The 15658-nt window shown below is 40.4% G+C and overlaps 1 protein-coding gene across 1 annotated transcript; it reads right to left on the bottom strand.

The window, feature by feature from the left end:
- On the bottom strand, window positions 240-3110 carry LOC109728512 (probable LRR receptor-like serine/threonine-protein kinase At4g36180). Its single transcript, XM_020258927.1, has one exon. It carries the CDS (start codon window positions 3108-3110, stop codon window positions 240-242), a length of 2871 nt encoding a protein of 956 aa, XP_020114516.1.

The following is a 15658-nucleotide window of genomic DNA, read 5'->3' as shown; positions in this document are numbered from 1 at the left end:
AATTCGGCCTCGTTCGGCACGGCCCGGACCACATTGAGCACTTTTAATAGTCTAGTTTTTAAATTAGCAAGCATAAAAATTTTAGCAGCAAAATGGAACATGAAAAAAGGTTCCGGGACTAGTGTTGCAATTTACACATCAAAAATAAACACAGATCCAGTGATTCAGAAAAAACCAGCAATCATTTCATCATAGCATGCTAATAGACTTCGAAAATTATTAACATAAAATAAAACTACTCAGACTACATTTCCCCGCCATCTTCTTCTTAATCTGATGAGTGTTAATGCAACAGCAACATAAAGCCTATCATACGTGCCATCGATCGCAGAGAAATAAGCATTTCTCAACGATCTACTTAACAAAAGAACACCACAGAAAATCCAAAATCCCATTATAAATCCTAACACCACACCAACGTATAGCCATAATCTTTCGAACCGGCCTTGGTGCCCATTGCTAAAAACATGAATTGTCTCATTAGTAAAGCAACTCTGCGTAGTTGGTGGTCCACAAAGATATGGATTGCCGATGTATATAGATGGATCGTCGAGGGTTTGCAGTTGATATCCTGACGGAATTTTTCCTGAAAGATTATTGTATGACACATTTAAGTGGCTTAAAGAGTTCAGTGCTGCAAGACTTTGTGGAATAGTCCCAGAAAGCATGTTCATTGCTACATCAAGAGACTCCAATGCATGCATCTTGCCGATTTGATCTGGAATATGTCCTGTCAACTGATTCATGGATAAGTTTAGATTGTGCAGTGCCTGTAAATCTCCTATCTCATCAGGGATCTCTCCATTTAGATGATTACAAGAAAGGTCAATGCCTATGCTTTCGGAAAGATAAAGAAGTTTCGAATATTCTCGTGCCGCTCCTTTTACAACTAAATATACAGTACCGGCCGAGACTTCGAAGCTTCCATATTTGGAAAATAGTGTGTGATCTGTAGGAACTCCTTTTTTCCAACTTAATTTTCCAATAGATCGAGGTATAGATCCAGATAAGTTGTTGCGAGAAAGATCTAAGACTCGTAGATATCCGAGTTGTGCGATTTCTGACGGGATGCTACCTGAAAACCCATTTGAGTGCAAGCTGAGCACCACAAGAACTAGTAAGCTTTCTCCAATCCACTTAGGTATTGTTCCAGAAAAATTATTGTATCCAAGGTTAAGATTAACCAACTGTGTACAATATTGCAAAGAAGAAGGAATTTCTCCTGACAAGCTATTATTGCTTAAATCCAATATCGAAAGAGCCCCTTTTTCGCCGAGAGAGGTAGGAACTTTTCCGGATAAATTATTGCTCATCATATCAAGAACAAGAAGTTGATCTTGCAACATCCCTAGACACGAAGGAATTTCTCCTGATAGCTTGTTGTTTGATATATCTAGAACTGCTAACGAAGTTGGTTCACACAAAGAGAATGGTATACAGCCACTGAAACTATTATTAGAAAGAAGCAAATATCGTAAACTTAATAACGTAGAGTTCGGTATCGGTCCTGTAAAAAAGTTGTTGGACAAATCCAAGATAGAAAGAGTTTGCGGGAGAGCTGGCACTGGGCCTTCAAGTTGGTTTGAGCTCAAATTTAAATGTCGTAGCGTGCCATGGTCCAGTGACAATGGTAATTTTCCTTTGATTTGGTTATTAGAAATATGGACATAAGCTAAGGAGCTGGAAATATTCCAAAGCCAATTGGGAAGCATCTCATTAATTCCATTATTTGATAAGCCTAGTTCTTCCAGTTGTGTCTGTCCTTGAAGCCAAGTAGGAAATTTAGGTCCCAGATTGCAAGAAGCCAAATGAAGTGCTTTTAGCTGAAAAGGGGGAATCCAATCATGACTAATTTGCATGTTAAAGGAGTTATATGCAAGGTCTAACCATTTTAGCCTCTGTAAGTGAGAAAGTTGCACTTCTGTTATAGTGCCCTCGAAGAAATTACTTTGGAGATATAATCTAGTTAAGTTAGGAAGCCTCCAAACCCCAATCGGGATTGTCCTGTTTAGCGAGTTTTCAGAAAGGTCTATTTCAGTTAGACTGTTCATGCGCTCTAGCCAACTTGACAAATTACCGCTTAACTTGTTATCCTCAAAATACAACTTCTGTAAATTTTGTTGCACACAGCTCGGCAGTCTCTCTACCCATTTATTTATTTCTCCACTAAAACCAACTCTACGCAAATCCAAAGTATTCAAGCTACAAAGATTACTAAATGCTTTTGGTGACATGCCTTTGAAATTATTAGATCCTAAAGAAAGAACATTTAAGGACTTCAGGCAACTCAATTCATCAGGAATAAAGCCATGAAACTCATTGGAAGAAAGGTCAAGATGAGTGATGCTAGTAAGATTCCATAGCCATCTAGGTAAGGTAGAGTTGATGCTATTGCCTGCAATTTTAAGGACCCTGAGAGTCGTAATATTGATAAATGGTAGAGAAATGGGAATTGTGAGAAGACTAGTCGTGCTCATATCAAGATATTTCAATGATGGTAGCATGTTTATTGCTTGTAACCAATCTGTAGCAAAACTCATGTTAACAGAACTTATATCAAGATAATGCAAAGAAGACATATGGGCAAGCCACAAGAAGTTATCAACTCTGATATTGGTATCACAATGTAAAGAATTGAGGTCGAGATAATGAAGTTTTGAGAGATTTCCAAGTTGAGGGGGTACCATTGCACTGAAACAAGCTCCAGAGAGGTTAAGATATCTCAAATTTTTTAAAGAACCAAAGAACTCCGGGATGCGAATCTCGCTGAAGTTGTTCAAACTGAGGTCTAAGTGCTCCAAATGATTTAAGAGAAGCAAAGATGGGCTAATCTTACCACCCAAAGCTGACGGTCTTTTACTATTTGGAAAGTAATTAATATTGTCGTAGGAGTTTCGCAGGTTGAGCTTCAAAATGTGACCAGTTGTATTGCTGCAAACGACTCCCTTCCATGTACAGCAGTTTTGGCTTTTCCACGAGGCTAATTGGTTGCGAGGATCGATTAGATCTGCTTTGAAAGCTAGCAGTGCATTTCTCTCGGTCTCGAAGCACCCGCTTGCCGAAAATGCTTGGATTGCTATGGTCAAAAGCAGCAAAGAAATTGGAGCCATATATATTGTCTCACTTTTTTTTTTTTTCTTTTTGTTTAAACAAATGGCAACTAATTAAGTTGGAAGGCTATGAATTGATCATCAAAACTGGAGAATATATAGCGATGGCCCTGGTGCTTGGACTTGTAAATGATTTTTTGAGTTTTCCAAAGGCATCTAATTGGTTGGTTTACTTTGAATGATTATGAGGAATTTTACTACTGCAAGAGTTTGTTTCACTAATAATAGGGATTTATTTGCAAATGGCCCTTTGAAAAAATTTTATTTTAAAATTAGCTCCCATAAATTTATAATTGCAAAAATGGCCCTACTCCTGCCACGCAGGCGCCATGCAAGCGCCACGTGGGCGGGCTGGAGGGTTGGTTTGGCAAGTTGACATGGTGAATCATTCACCGTGTATGGATTTTTAAAATCCGTCGGGTTCAGATTTGGGTTCGGGTTTTAATTTAGTTTTCGGATTCGGGTTCGGATTTTTAAAAACCCGATCCAAACCTGACCCGTTGACGTCTCTAAAAGAGAAGAAAAGGAATATAAATATGAAACATGGTGAATCATTCACCGTGTTTGAATACGATTTACCGTGTTCAACTTGCCAACCAGGCTCTTAGCCCGCCCACGGGGCGCTTGCGTGGCAGGAGTAGGGTCATTTTTGCAATTATAAGTTTATTGGGGCTAGTTTTAAAATAAAGCTTTTTCAGGGGGCCATTTGTAAAGAAAGCCCCTAATAATATGGACCTACTAAATAAACATCATGAAGTAGATCTGTATTTATGGTGATGTTTCAGTTGTGTGGACTTTTGTGCGCGTTTCGTTTGTACTATAAAAATTTCTCTGGATTACAAGAGTTTTATTATTCGAGCATTGTATTATTTACTAGATTTTTACTAACATAAACCAAACGTATCCTAAAAGCCTTTAGACTTTTCCAAAAAAAATCTACTTGCCTGGTTTACTTTGAATTATTACAGAGAATTTTTCTATTCTATGAAATTGCCAACTTAATTAATATGCTCCTCTCAAATGAGCATCATAATGTAGACTAATCTAGATGCAAACATAAGATTTTGGGCCTTTCTAAGAAAATGTAGTAGCATGCTATCCAGTTCCTTCATTTTTCTAAAAAACAAACTTAGCTAGAAATGTGAAGCAATTATGTTTCGAACTTGGAACCTCGGGTGCTAACCACCAAGCTCCTTGTCACTTTCGCTCGAGACGGTCGGTATGGGTAATATATTTTCAAGTGATCAATCCTTGGATCAAAAAACCTTGTGCTACTTCTGTTGCAACTTCGGCTTTCCTACTCTAGTCCGTAAACCCTAAACCACATAACCAAGTTGCAGCATTAGAGAAGGGAGTTGAGAATATATAAATCGTAAACCAATCTATGACCTCCATTTGGGAGGAGGAGAGGGAAAAGAATTAATTAGCTACAATATCCACAAAATCTCTTTGCAAATTATGTTTGTGTTATGTTTTCTCAATGTTCAAATTTGTTTTGGAACTGAGCCAAGGCTAGAAACCTAAACCTTAATAGATAGAACTAAAAGTGAGGGAGAAACTGAAAATCTGGACCAACCCTCTATTTGAGAGAAGAGAAGAGGAAAGAGAATTAGGAACTATAAAGGAGATGGACATATTCTCTTTCAAAATTTTACTTCTATTTTGTTTATCAATATTCAAATTATGGTAACAAGCAATGAAAATGTCACAATCAACTTGTTTTGTTCAAGTTAATAGAATTTTATTTTAATCAAATTATATTGCAAATTCAATGTAGCTTCTATTTCAATGACAAACAGGCAATAACATAATCATAATATGCAAGATTTGTTATTTTCTTTCATAATCAGATACTCTTAGATTGTTCAAGTAATCACACAAAGAAATAAACCCTAACTCTTTTACCTTAAAACCCTAAAAACCAAACCCCTACAACCCTAGAGACAAAGCTGCTTCTCCTTCCGCTCTTCTTGCTGCTGCTGCTTCTGTTTCTGTTTCTGCCTCTTCTAGTACCTAATCCCTAGACCATCAAACCTTGTGCTACTTCTGTTGCTGCTTCAACTTTCCTACTCTAGACCCTAAACAATGAAACCTAGAGAGAAACTGAAAATGATGGATAATTATTAGAGAGAGAGAGAGAGAGAGAGAGAGAGAGTTGTTAACTGTTTGGATAGGAACGAAAATGAGATCAGTGAAAGAAAGAAAGAAAGAGAAAGGAAGAGGTGGGCCCAAGAGGCAGAAGTCGTGGCGAGAGCAAGTGAGAAAATGCCACGTGGCGCCCACAAACCCACAAATTATATATTTGTATAGATTTGTATAGATTATATGATGCTTTCTATTGCTTAATCATATTTTACCATATTGATGTCGTAGATATTTGTTTCATTTAAACTTTAATTTTCAAGTTTCAATTTAAATCCAAATCGTAAATTTAATTTGTATTTTGAACAGAAAAATAAGTTCTAAGTTAATTTCAAGTTCAAAATTTTGAATATGAACTTTATTTAATTAAACTACTGTATTGGTAACCAAATTTCCTCTCCCAACCAAACAATAAAAAATGTGAATGCCATTTCAATTTTGATTGCTATGCTATACTAAACTAACATACGAGGAGATTCCACTATTCTATTTCTAATTCCAGTCTATTTTGATTTTTTTTTCCCAATTTCGAGTTCTGTTTTGAATTAATCGTGTATATTGCCTTTTGTTTTTGTAGGTATGACGCCATGTTTGCCAAAGGGGTCATCCATCCTAGAATTACTATATTTTTAGCACGCTTAACCCTCTTAATCTGTTAGGCCTTGCCACCATCCAAAATATTATAGTCGGACTAAGAGGTTTAATACTATATATATAAAACTATTTCAAATATTGGAGTGTCTCGTTCTACTCGAGTTAAGCCTTGATGTTTTTGTCGACCTCAAGCACACTCAAAAGCATCAGGATATATGAGACTCGTCTCGATAGGCGTAGTCAACCTTGTGGCGAGCATCGCGCCTTCCACAACGGTCGTCAACTGGGGATCCACACTGTGCCCACTGTATAACCCTAGCTCAATTGAGGCTCATCTCACACTTCTGGCTAGTGATTAGATCTGATACCAATTGTGATCCCTCGTTTTCTTGAAGGATCATCCATTCTAGAACTCTTCTAATCCTAGCACGCTTAATTCTCTTAACATTTTGGAGCTAGTCAAAGTTTAGTCTTTTCATATGCCTTATATATATAACTATATCAAATCTTGGAGTGTCATAGCACGGCCGCAGAACACACCAAATTTATTTAGATGGAAGAGAAAAATCCTAAAATTGTAGGTCTTCACATAGAAAACGTACATTCATATTTGTTTAGGCTATATATTCTTGAGTTTTTTGTTTTTTTAAATTATATTGTTTTGGTGTGTAATGGCGTATTAGAGTGATCAATTTGGTGGGTAACGTAGTATTTCCCTATGAAACCGATTTGATGGCTATAGGCCATTTGTTTCTCACATGAAAAAATTATCTCTGGTGGGACCAACCTACGAATATTATATGATATTTTCGTTTGCGTGGTTGTGGAAATTAAATCACCATATTGATGAAGGTGGAAGAAAAAGAAAAAGGCTTGTGGGCCTTGCAGTGGAAAATTTAGATTCCTATTTGTTAAAATTATTTTAGAGCACTTAACGTATCTAGCATAGTCGGCTAAAAACTTGATGATATGTATCAAAGGTCCAAGTTCTTCGAACTCTAACTATTTTACATTTCTAGCTAAATTTAATTATTTCTAAAAATAAGCGAACGAAGCTATCTTACTCTTCAAAAAAAGAAAAATGTAAAGAAGAAGGGTTTTTTTTTACTCGTGTTGATTTGGTGCGATAATTTCGAGTTGATTTGGTGCAGTAAATAAGACGGACCAGTTCTATACATCCTATATATATTCCAAGAAACCTCAACATCTCACATACTGACTTTGTGCGTGATCACTACTGTTTCATTTTAGTTAGGAGGACATTAATGTTGTTGGAAATAATAGGCAGCGAAAACTTACAAACCGGATAGCCAACGTATCCGGGAACCAGAATCGGATCGGGTTGCTCGTTTTACAAGCCTTCTTGGATCGTCCTTGTCTCGATGCTTCTGGATCTCCCACGTTTCTCGTCTTCTTCCACACGTACGCCTAACGTCACGGAACGGATCGCCTTACGTCACGGATGCCAATCGGAGAGGGCTACCAGAGTCCTCTCCTATGTCCACGCTCTAAAACCCCAGGAACGTAGGTGGAAATCCCAGAGAGGAAGAAGAGAGAAGAAGGAAGATTTTGTGGATTCTCGAATTCGATCGTATTCTTTTTCCCCTTTTTTTTTTTCCTACGGGAGAAAACGGGGGCGTATATATAGAATAACGGAACCCCTAAATATCCTGAATCTTATTAGGATTAGGATTGGGATATTTATTAACATATAATAAATATCCATTATAAGATATGTTTCTTAACTAATAAGAAACATATAATTTATACTTATCCTAAACTTATTAGGATAAATCATGATCCACATCTTATGTGGATCGGGTTTAATCATAACCCGCCAATGTGGACAAACCATATGGCAACAATCTCCCACTTGGCCACATTGGCCAACTCTCTCTCTCACTCATTCGTCTCTTCATACGGGTAATAGAGCGTGCGACCTGACGAAAAAAAACACATGCAGGAGTGCTATATTAAGTCACCACCCAACTAACATAGCACATCACTGACTTAATTCGTCTATGCCCTAGACGTTCCAACACACACCAGATCAAGCATCACAAAGTCCCTCTCCTGTAATGACAGGGCTCGACCCCACCGTTATTTCTCGTACTCATGATTATCTCTAGTAACAAAACCGAGATAACCTCCCGGGCAATGAGTCACAAGACTTACGTGGTGTGTTATCGAAACATCTTCCTCAGCCCCTCACGTTAATCCATATTGGTCCAAGCATTTTACTAGACGTGCTCCGCGAGATCGTATTTTCTCATGACCTTGAGATACACGCTAAGTTAGTTACTTTTGACCTCCACTTCATAACGTAGTTCTAAGTCGAGGGCACAAAAGGATTAGTGCTCACACAGTGACATGGAGGGAAGAGCTTATGTCACTCTACTAACTGGTCGACAAGCACATACAGTATGTTATGTATGCTATGGCAGAGCTCCCACTCAATGGGACATGTCACGTTCTGAAAGAACGCCATACGAACCTTGGTCTAGGCACCACTAAGGTATCTAACCGCCACAACTCAAGTCATCTCTCTAACCTGAGCACTTAGGTTCGGCTACTATACAGGCTCGATATGAAATTTCACAAAAAATCATATCTGACTCTTGAGAGTCTCATCTTAAACTAATTAACGCGACTTTTAAATTACGTTAACACTTTATTCATAACGTATATGAACAAAGCAATCATATTACAACTACTCAAGTTCAATATGATTATTTAGTCTCATCCTGCTCACCACCTAGGCGCCAGGGCGATCACCCGTGTGAGTGGGCTGATCTGAGCCCGGTGACTTAACGAATATGTGCCTACTAGTATTAATTACGCAACCACATTAGAAGAAAAACACATTTTCATTAATAAAGCGTAAAATACAAAATAATGTCCATAAATCAAAACCTACGAAGACCCAAACTCCTAACGTGGGTCTGGAACACATCCCTAGCTATCGGCTTGGTCAACGGATCAGCCACCATCCTAGTGGTGGAAATATGTTTAAGAACGACCTCGCCTAGCTTAATCATGTCTCGAACGTAGTGAAATCAGATATCAATATGCTTGGTTCTGCCATGATATTTGGGATCCTTCACATATGCCAGGGCAGCCATACTGTCAGAGACCATCTCAACAGGTTCATTTGCTCGAGTCACGATGTCGAGGTGCTGGAGAAATCTCCTCAGCCAAACTGCCTCCTGTACGGCCGCTGAACAAGCAATGTATTCTGCTTCCATGGTTGACAAGGCAATGCAGCTCTGCATCTTACTGCACCAGGAAATTGCCCTACCTCCAAGCATAAACACATAGCCTGAGGTGGACCTGCGCTCATCTCTATCACCGCCCCAATCAGCATCACTATATCCTTTCAATCTCAAGTCCCCACCTTGAAAACAGAGAACGAGATCACTGGCTCCTTTTAAATATCGAAGGATTCTCTTGACCGCTTGCCAATGAATAGGTCCTGGGTTGCTCTGGTAACGACTTACCAAGCTAACAGCGAAGCAAATGTCAGGCCGAGTACACATCATAGCGTACATCAAACTGCCAATTACACTCGCATAAGAAACCCTACTCATTTGTTCCTTTTCTTTATTCGTTTTAGGGCACTGATCAAGACTCAGAGTTTGATTCTTCTCCACTGGAGTATCAACGGGTTTACAATGATGCATCCTAAAACGCTCTAGAACCTTTTTAATATAAGATTCTTGAGACAAACCAAGAAGCCTTCTAGAGCGATCACGGATGACCTTTACTCCGAGCACATAGCTCGCCTCACCCATGTCTTTCATTTCAAAGTTGAGAGAAACCATCCTTAGGGTATTGTAACTCCATGTCATTTCCAGCCAATAATATTGTTCGTCGGACATATAAGAGAGAAACAAGAATCCTATTCTCTGTTTTCTTGATGTCATCACGCAGTGTCTCCTCTATCATGCCATCACGGATAGAGTGATGGCTTCAATGAAACCTGAAATACCATGTTCGACGACTACTTGAGACCATAAATCGGATCTTTTTAAGACGACAACTTTGTTTCATTACCTTTGAGTATCACAAACCCTCAGTGATTATTAGATCTCTCTACTAATCTCCGTTGAGATAAAGCTGTTTTTTGACATCCATTTGTGAGAATTCCAGATCAAGGTTGTGCCAACAAGCATAGAATCAAACGAATGGATGTGCAAATTCTCCACAACGGAGCAAACGGTCATCGTTGTGTATCTACCTCTTGCCTCTGAGCTGTAGCTCTAGCACGAGCGAGCTTTGATTTATCGATTTGATCCATCCGCATTTTGCCGCTTAATTTTTAAACCATTTATTCCAAGACTAGATTCAGGCCCAAGCGGAAAAGGTCAACAAATTCTCATACTTGGTTTCTTGTCATTGGAATCCATCCATCTTAATAGCAGCCATCCACTCACTGCAAGCTGACGTCTGCCAGGATGCTCTCTTTATAACGAAAAAGGTTCCATTCGTCACTCGAGCGGAGTATACCATGAAAATATTCCCCTCGATCTCAAAATGTCGGACGGGGAAATGTTCCACGTTCATTCTACGCAATGGACGGTCCGAACTTCCGACTTCGGTATGCTCTCACTTCACGGAAGATCCCACTAATCGGAGAATCGCTTACTCTTCCTTCACCGACTTCGGGAACGTGACCGATCAACCCTCAATAGCAGATTGGGGTATCGTCGTCCTGTAATCATACAATCGACAGTCTCTTCGCATTTCATCCAATGCTTGGAACTCCCTTTCTAGGAATTCCACATCACGCAGACTCATCTCGGTCTCAACAACCATCCTGGTGTCACCATACATCACATAACCCTTGATTTTCAGGCGTATTGATGAAACATGCTTGCTCGCTTTAGGGCGAGCTTTCCGAATTTATGTGGGGGCTGTGATACATATCCAGCTGACCCCAAGGCGTAAGTAGTGTAATTGGTTCTACCGCTCCATAACTCATATGGTGGTAGTAGGCACTGATTGCTAGCGGACTCGGATTAGGATGTAGGTATGCAGTCAAAAGCACAATCTTCCCCAAAAATTTAATAGCGCAAGTTGCGCTTGCGCATCATTCGACCTACCATGTCTAATAGAGCTACGGTTCCTGTCGCTCACTGCCACACATTTGATTGGGAATACAGGAATAGTAGTTCTACGTAAGCCCGTTTCCTCACAATAAGTCTTGAACTTGATCAGACAATACTCACGACCATGCGTCATGCGAAGCGCCTTTACACTTCTTTCTATTTTGATTTCTCAGCCTCCGCCAACGAAGCGCTATGAAGCGAATCTAAAGCTTCAGAGCGTGGGAGAAAGACAAATAGACTCTATCCATAACAGGAATATCATCAATGAATGTGAGAAAATAGACAGCGCACCATGCCGGGCCCTCACTTACATTGGCCCACAAATGTCAGAGATGGATTAGTTCTAAAGGATTGAGAGCACGATGATGCCTTCCCCAACAAAGGCTTTCTGACATGCTTTCACAGTCCAGACAAGGCTACACACACAGGAATTAGGTCAACTGTTGGGAGAGAGACCCCAAAAGGCCTTCTCGAGACAGTTATTTCGATTCATGTTCTTGACTAATGGCCTAAGTCTTGGCAGCATTACGGTTTCATCATAGATTAGAGAAGAGAAGAGATAGTAGAAATGCAAAACGAGTCATCTCAAATCTAATATAATAAAACATCAACTAATGCTACCATATACCAAAATAAAGTACCATGAAAGCCGGTGTACAAGGCGGTTTCGTTGTCAAAATCGAATGAATATCCTAGGTCAACAAAGCTAAAACTGAACATAATTACAATCGATTATCAGATGCAATATAGCACTCCTAAAGAAGTCAAGTGGCGGCCAGCACGAATTGATTGGTACGAACCGACTCCAAGGACTTCTGTCTTCAGTGCACATGTCCAAGGGTGACGATTGTGTGCCAGACGGTACTCGATGGTAATCTACGAACCCCACTCGGTCACGAACTATGTGTTTGTTTGCTCCTGTATCCACAATCCAATCAGGAAGAGAATGAGCTACTAAAGCATGAGAGCAAACAAAATAGTGTGAGTTGAGTGGTCGGGTTACCTTTTTCGGCTCAGGACAATCCCGGGCGAAATGACCCTTCTTCTTGCAATTGTAATATTTTAGCTTTGTAGCATCCTTATTGCCAGCGCGTTTGCCTCTGTGGCGCTTTCCAACTCCACCCTGAGGAGCTTGATTCCATTTCTTTTGCGCTCCATTGTTGTGACGCTTTTTTGCGCTTGGGTACAATCCCACTGCGCTTCTCGGAGCGTGCAACAAGAGCGACAGAACGGTTCACTTCCAAGCGCTCTGCCTCGAGCTCAAGATGGCGCGAGATGTCATTAAACGTTTTAATGTTCTCGCTGTGCGTCATCAAGAGCTTCATCTGGGACCATTCAGGATCAAGCAGTGAACGAATCACCGCTAGAACTTGTTGCTCATCAGTGAGCTCGTTTCCAGCAGTCTTAAGGTCCCGAATCATGGCGCTCATCACACGAAGGTGCTCAGCCATTGAATGCTTCGGGTCTTTAATATACTGTAAAAACTTGAGATTCAAGGCACGTAGCCTCGTAGATGAAGTTTGACCAAAAGTAATCTTCAAATTGTCCCACATATCCTTGGCAGTTTCAAAGATCTCAAACTGTCCAATGAGGTCGTCTTGCATGGCACTCAACATAGTGTACCGAGCAGTTCGATCCTCCTTGATCCATTTGTTATAGATCTCCTTTTCATGCTCAGAAGCTGTGCCTTGGGCAGGCAAGACTCTTTTGACAGATAGAGTTTCAAGAACCCCTTGTTCATTAAGCAGGTATTGCATTTTCCTGTGCCAAATATCATAATTCTTTCCATCTAGCTTATCACCCCTGGTAAGATCAGTTATGATGTTTTTGGAAGTCATTTCACTACATTCAAAATAGGTTTGGACATTAGGCACATATTTCAAAAAAAAATTAACAAGATTGAAACATTATCCCCGACACAACGAGATCGAAAACTTCGCTATGCTCGTAATCATCACCCAGGTGCCGGTTCAAATATTACAAACTCATTAATTTTTCTACTAATTTTGAAACTTATCCAAAAAATTTGGAACTTATCCATTTTGAAAGAACACATCTTTTAAAAAAATTATACATGAAGGATTAATCACATAATATCATCACACAGAAAAATAAGTACTTATGCCAAAATTTAATTTGAAAAACGTCGATGCTGCGCAAAACACATTCCTTTACAAGGCTTTAATTATTACATCACTTTTGCATAATTAAAACCTACTACATCACTACAAGATGTACATCAGAAAAAAGGAATGATCTACAGGAATGCTGTACACATCGAACCCGTTTTTCCAAAATTAAATTTTTTTAAAAAAATATCGAAATCACATAAGTACTTATATGCCAAAAGATACACAATCACATGCTACATAAACATTAAAAAAACATCCACATAGGATAAACAACACATAACACTCTCACATGTTAAAATGGCATAAAAAATTTACTACTGTATCAAAAAACCACATTTTTCTTTCTTCCGCAGGGAAAAAATTTTTTTAAAAAAAGGGAACTGCCTAGCGAAGCCAGGGCCGGGCCGCAAGCTCTCCTGCAGCGCAGATGCGGGCTGGGGACACAGCTTGCAAGCTCGCTGCCCAGCCGCCAGACGCTGGTACCGCACGGTGTCGCCGGGTCCACGAGGTGCCTTACCGCAGTGGCCCGCGAAGGCCGGGGCTGCGCTTCGCGCAGTACGCGATGCGCGGCTGTGGGTCGGGCAGTGCCCGGCGGGCGCAGTGCCGCGCCCCAACGGGCGCCCGCGCCGTGCGCGCGGTTGCGCCCCGCTCCCGCAGCGGGCCAGGCCGCGCGGAGCGGGCGGGCGCGCCCTGCACCCGCAGCGGGCCGGGCCTGCGCGGATGCGCGGGCGGGCGCCTACACCCGCAGCGGGCCGAGCCCGCGCGATGCGCGGGGCGGGCGCCGCGCCCGCAGCAGGCCGAGCCCGCGCGATGCGCGCGGTGCGCGCCTGCGTCCGCAGCGGGCCGAGCCCGCGCGATGTGTGGGGTCGCGCGCCGCCGCTCGCAGCAGATCGCGTCAAGCCCGCTCGCAGTAAAAAAAAATATTCACATGTCCTATGATGATTAAAAAAAATTAAAACTAATTTAACTTTTCTTTTTCTTTTTCCGATTTCACAAAGAAACCAAAAAATTGCAGAACGGATCTACATCAAGGATTGATCAACGAAAAACATGCGATCTAAAACACACGCATCACAAGCATGATCATATAAGGCGAAAACAAGCATTCACGCTCTGATACCAGTTGTTGGAAATAATAGGCAGCGGAAACTTACAAACCGGATAGCCAACGTATCCGGGAACCGGAATCGGATCGGGTTGCTCGTTTTACAAGCCTTCTTGGATCGTCCTTGTCTCGATGCTTCTGGATCTCCCACGTTTCTCGTCTTCTTCCACACGTACGCCTAACGTCACGGAACGGATCGCCTTACGTCACGGATGCCAATCGGAGAGGGCTACCAGAGTCCTCTTCTCCTATGTCCACGCTCTAAAACCCCGGGAACGTAGGTGGAAATCCCAAAGAGGAAGAAGAGAGAAGAAGGAAGATTTTGTGGATTCTTGAATTAGATCGTATTCTTTTTCCCCTTTTTTTTTTCCTACGGGAGAAAACGGGGGCGTATATATAGAATAACGGAACTCCTAAATATCCTGAATCTCATTAGGATTAGGATTGGGATATTTATTAACATATAACAAATATCCATTATAAGATATGTTTCTTAACTGATAAGAAACATATAATTTATACTTATCCTAAACTTATTAGGATAAATCATGATCCACATCTTATGTGGATCGGGTTTAATTATAACCCGCCAATGTGGACAAACCATATGGCAACAACTAGCAAAACCCCAATGTACAATTCATTGGAAGTGGATACCTTGCTAACTGTTAGCTGGCGAGAGAGAAGACAGCGAGGAATGCATGCACGTCCCAAAAGGCGGAGATATTATTTTCTGCATCCCACCAATACAGCATTGCATTTCGTACGTTGTTCCTTATCAGCCACTTATCCTCCTCCACATTTCAATCTCAATCTTTGGGGTTAGTTTGAGTCTTCAATTATTTTCTTCTATTCCCTTCTTAACTTGCTCTCTGGTATTTTCTACTTAAATAGCAAGTCTCAACAGTACCCAAACTTATAGCTGCAATAACTAATTCAAATTTATAGTAACTTATTCATTATAAAAAATTTTCTGTGCGGTTAAAAGTAACGAATTCAATTTTTGGAATTCTAGGCATTCACAATTTGGATAATATATTTTACCAACAATAATATTTATCTTATTTTGAAAAAAATAATCTAAAGATCAGATATGGCTACGTACTAGAAATACGAACACACATCTTAACTACCAAATTCTAGTATATATATATATATATATATATATACCAAATAAATATAATAAGATTAATATTTATACATCTTGTTTTGTAGGCACTAAAAGCTGTATCCTTTCGAGTCCACACGGAGAGAAAGAGTTCAACTGGTACAGTGCGAAGCGAGGGGGGTTGTCGTGCGCTTGTTTTTCTTTTTATTCTCTCCTCTGATTGCGTTTAGAATTTGCTGCTGAACATTTCCTAGCTCTGGACCCAACTCGATCAAGCTGGGTCAGGTTTGAACTGTGCCACATGGCACGTAGTGAGTGGACGAATACCACGACTTTATTATATTATTATTATCATTATT

Source organism: Ananas comosus, linkage group 24 (assembly GCF_001540865.1).
Source record: "Ananas comosus cultivar F153 linkage group 24, ASM154086v1, whole genome shotgun sequence".
NCBI lineage: Eukaryota > Viridiplantae > Streptophyta > Magnoliopsida > Poales > Bromeliaceae > Ananas > Ananas comosus.
Note: the sequence above shows the minus strand (reverse complement) of the source record. Positions and strands in the feature narration are given on the sequence as shown.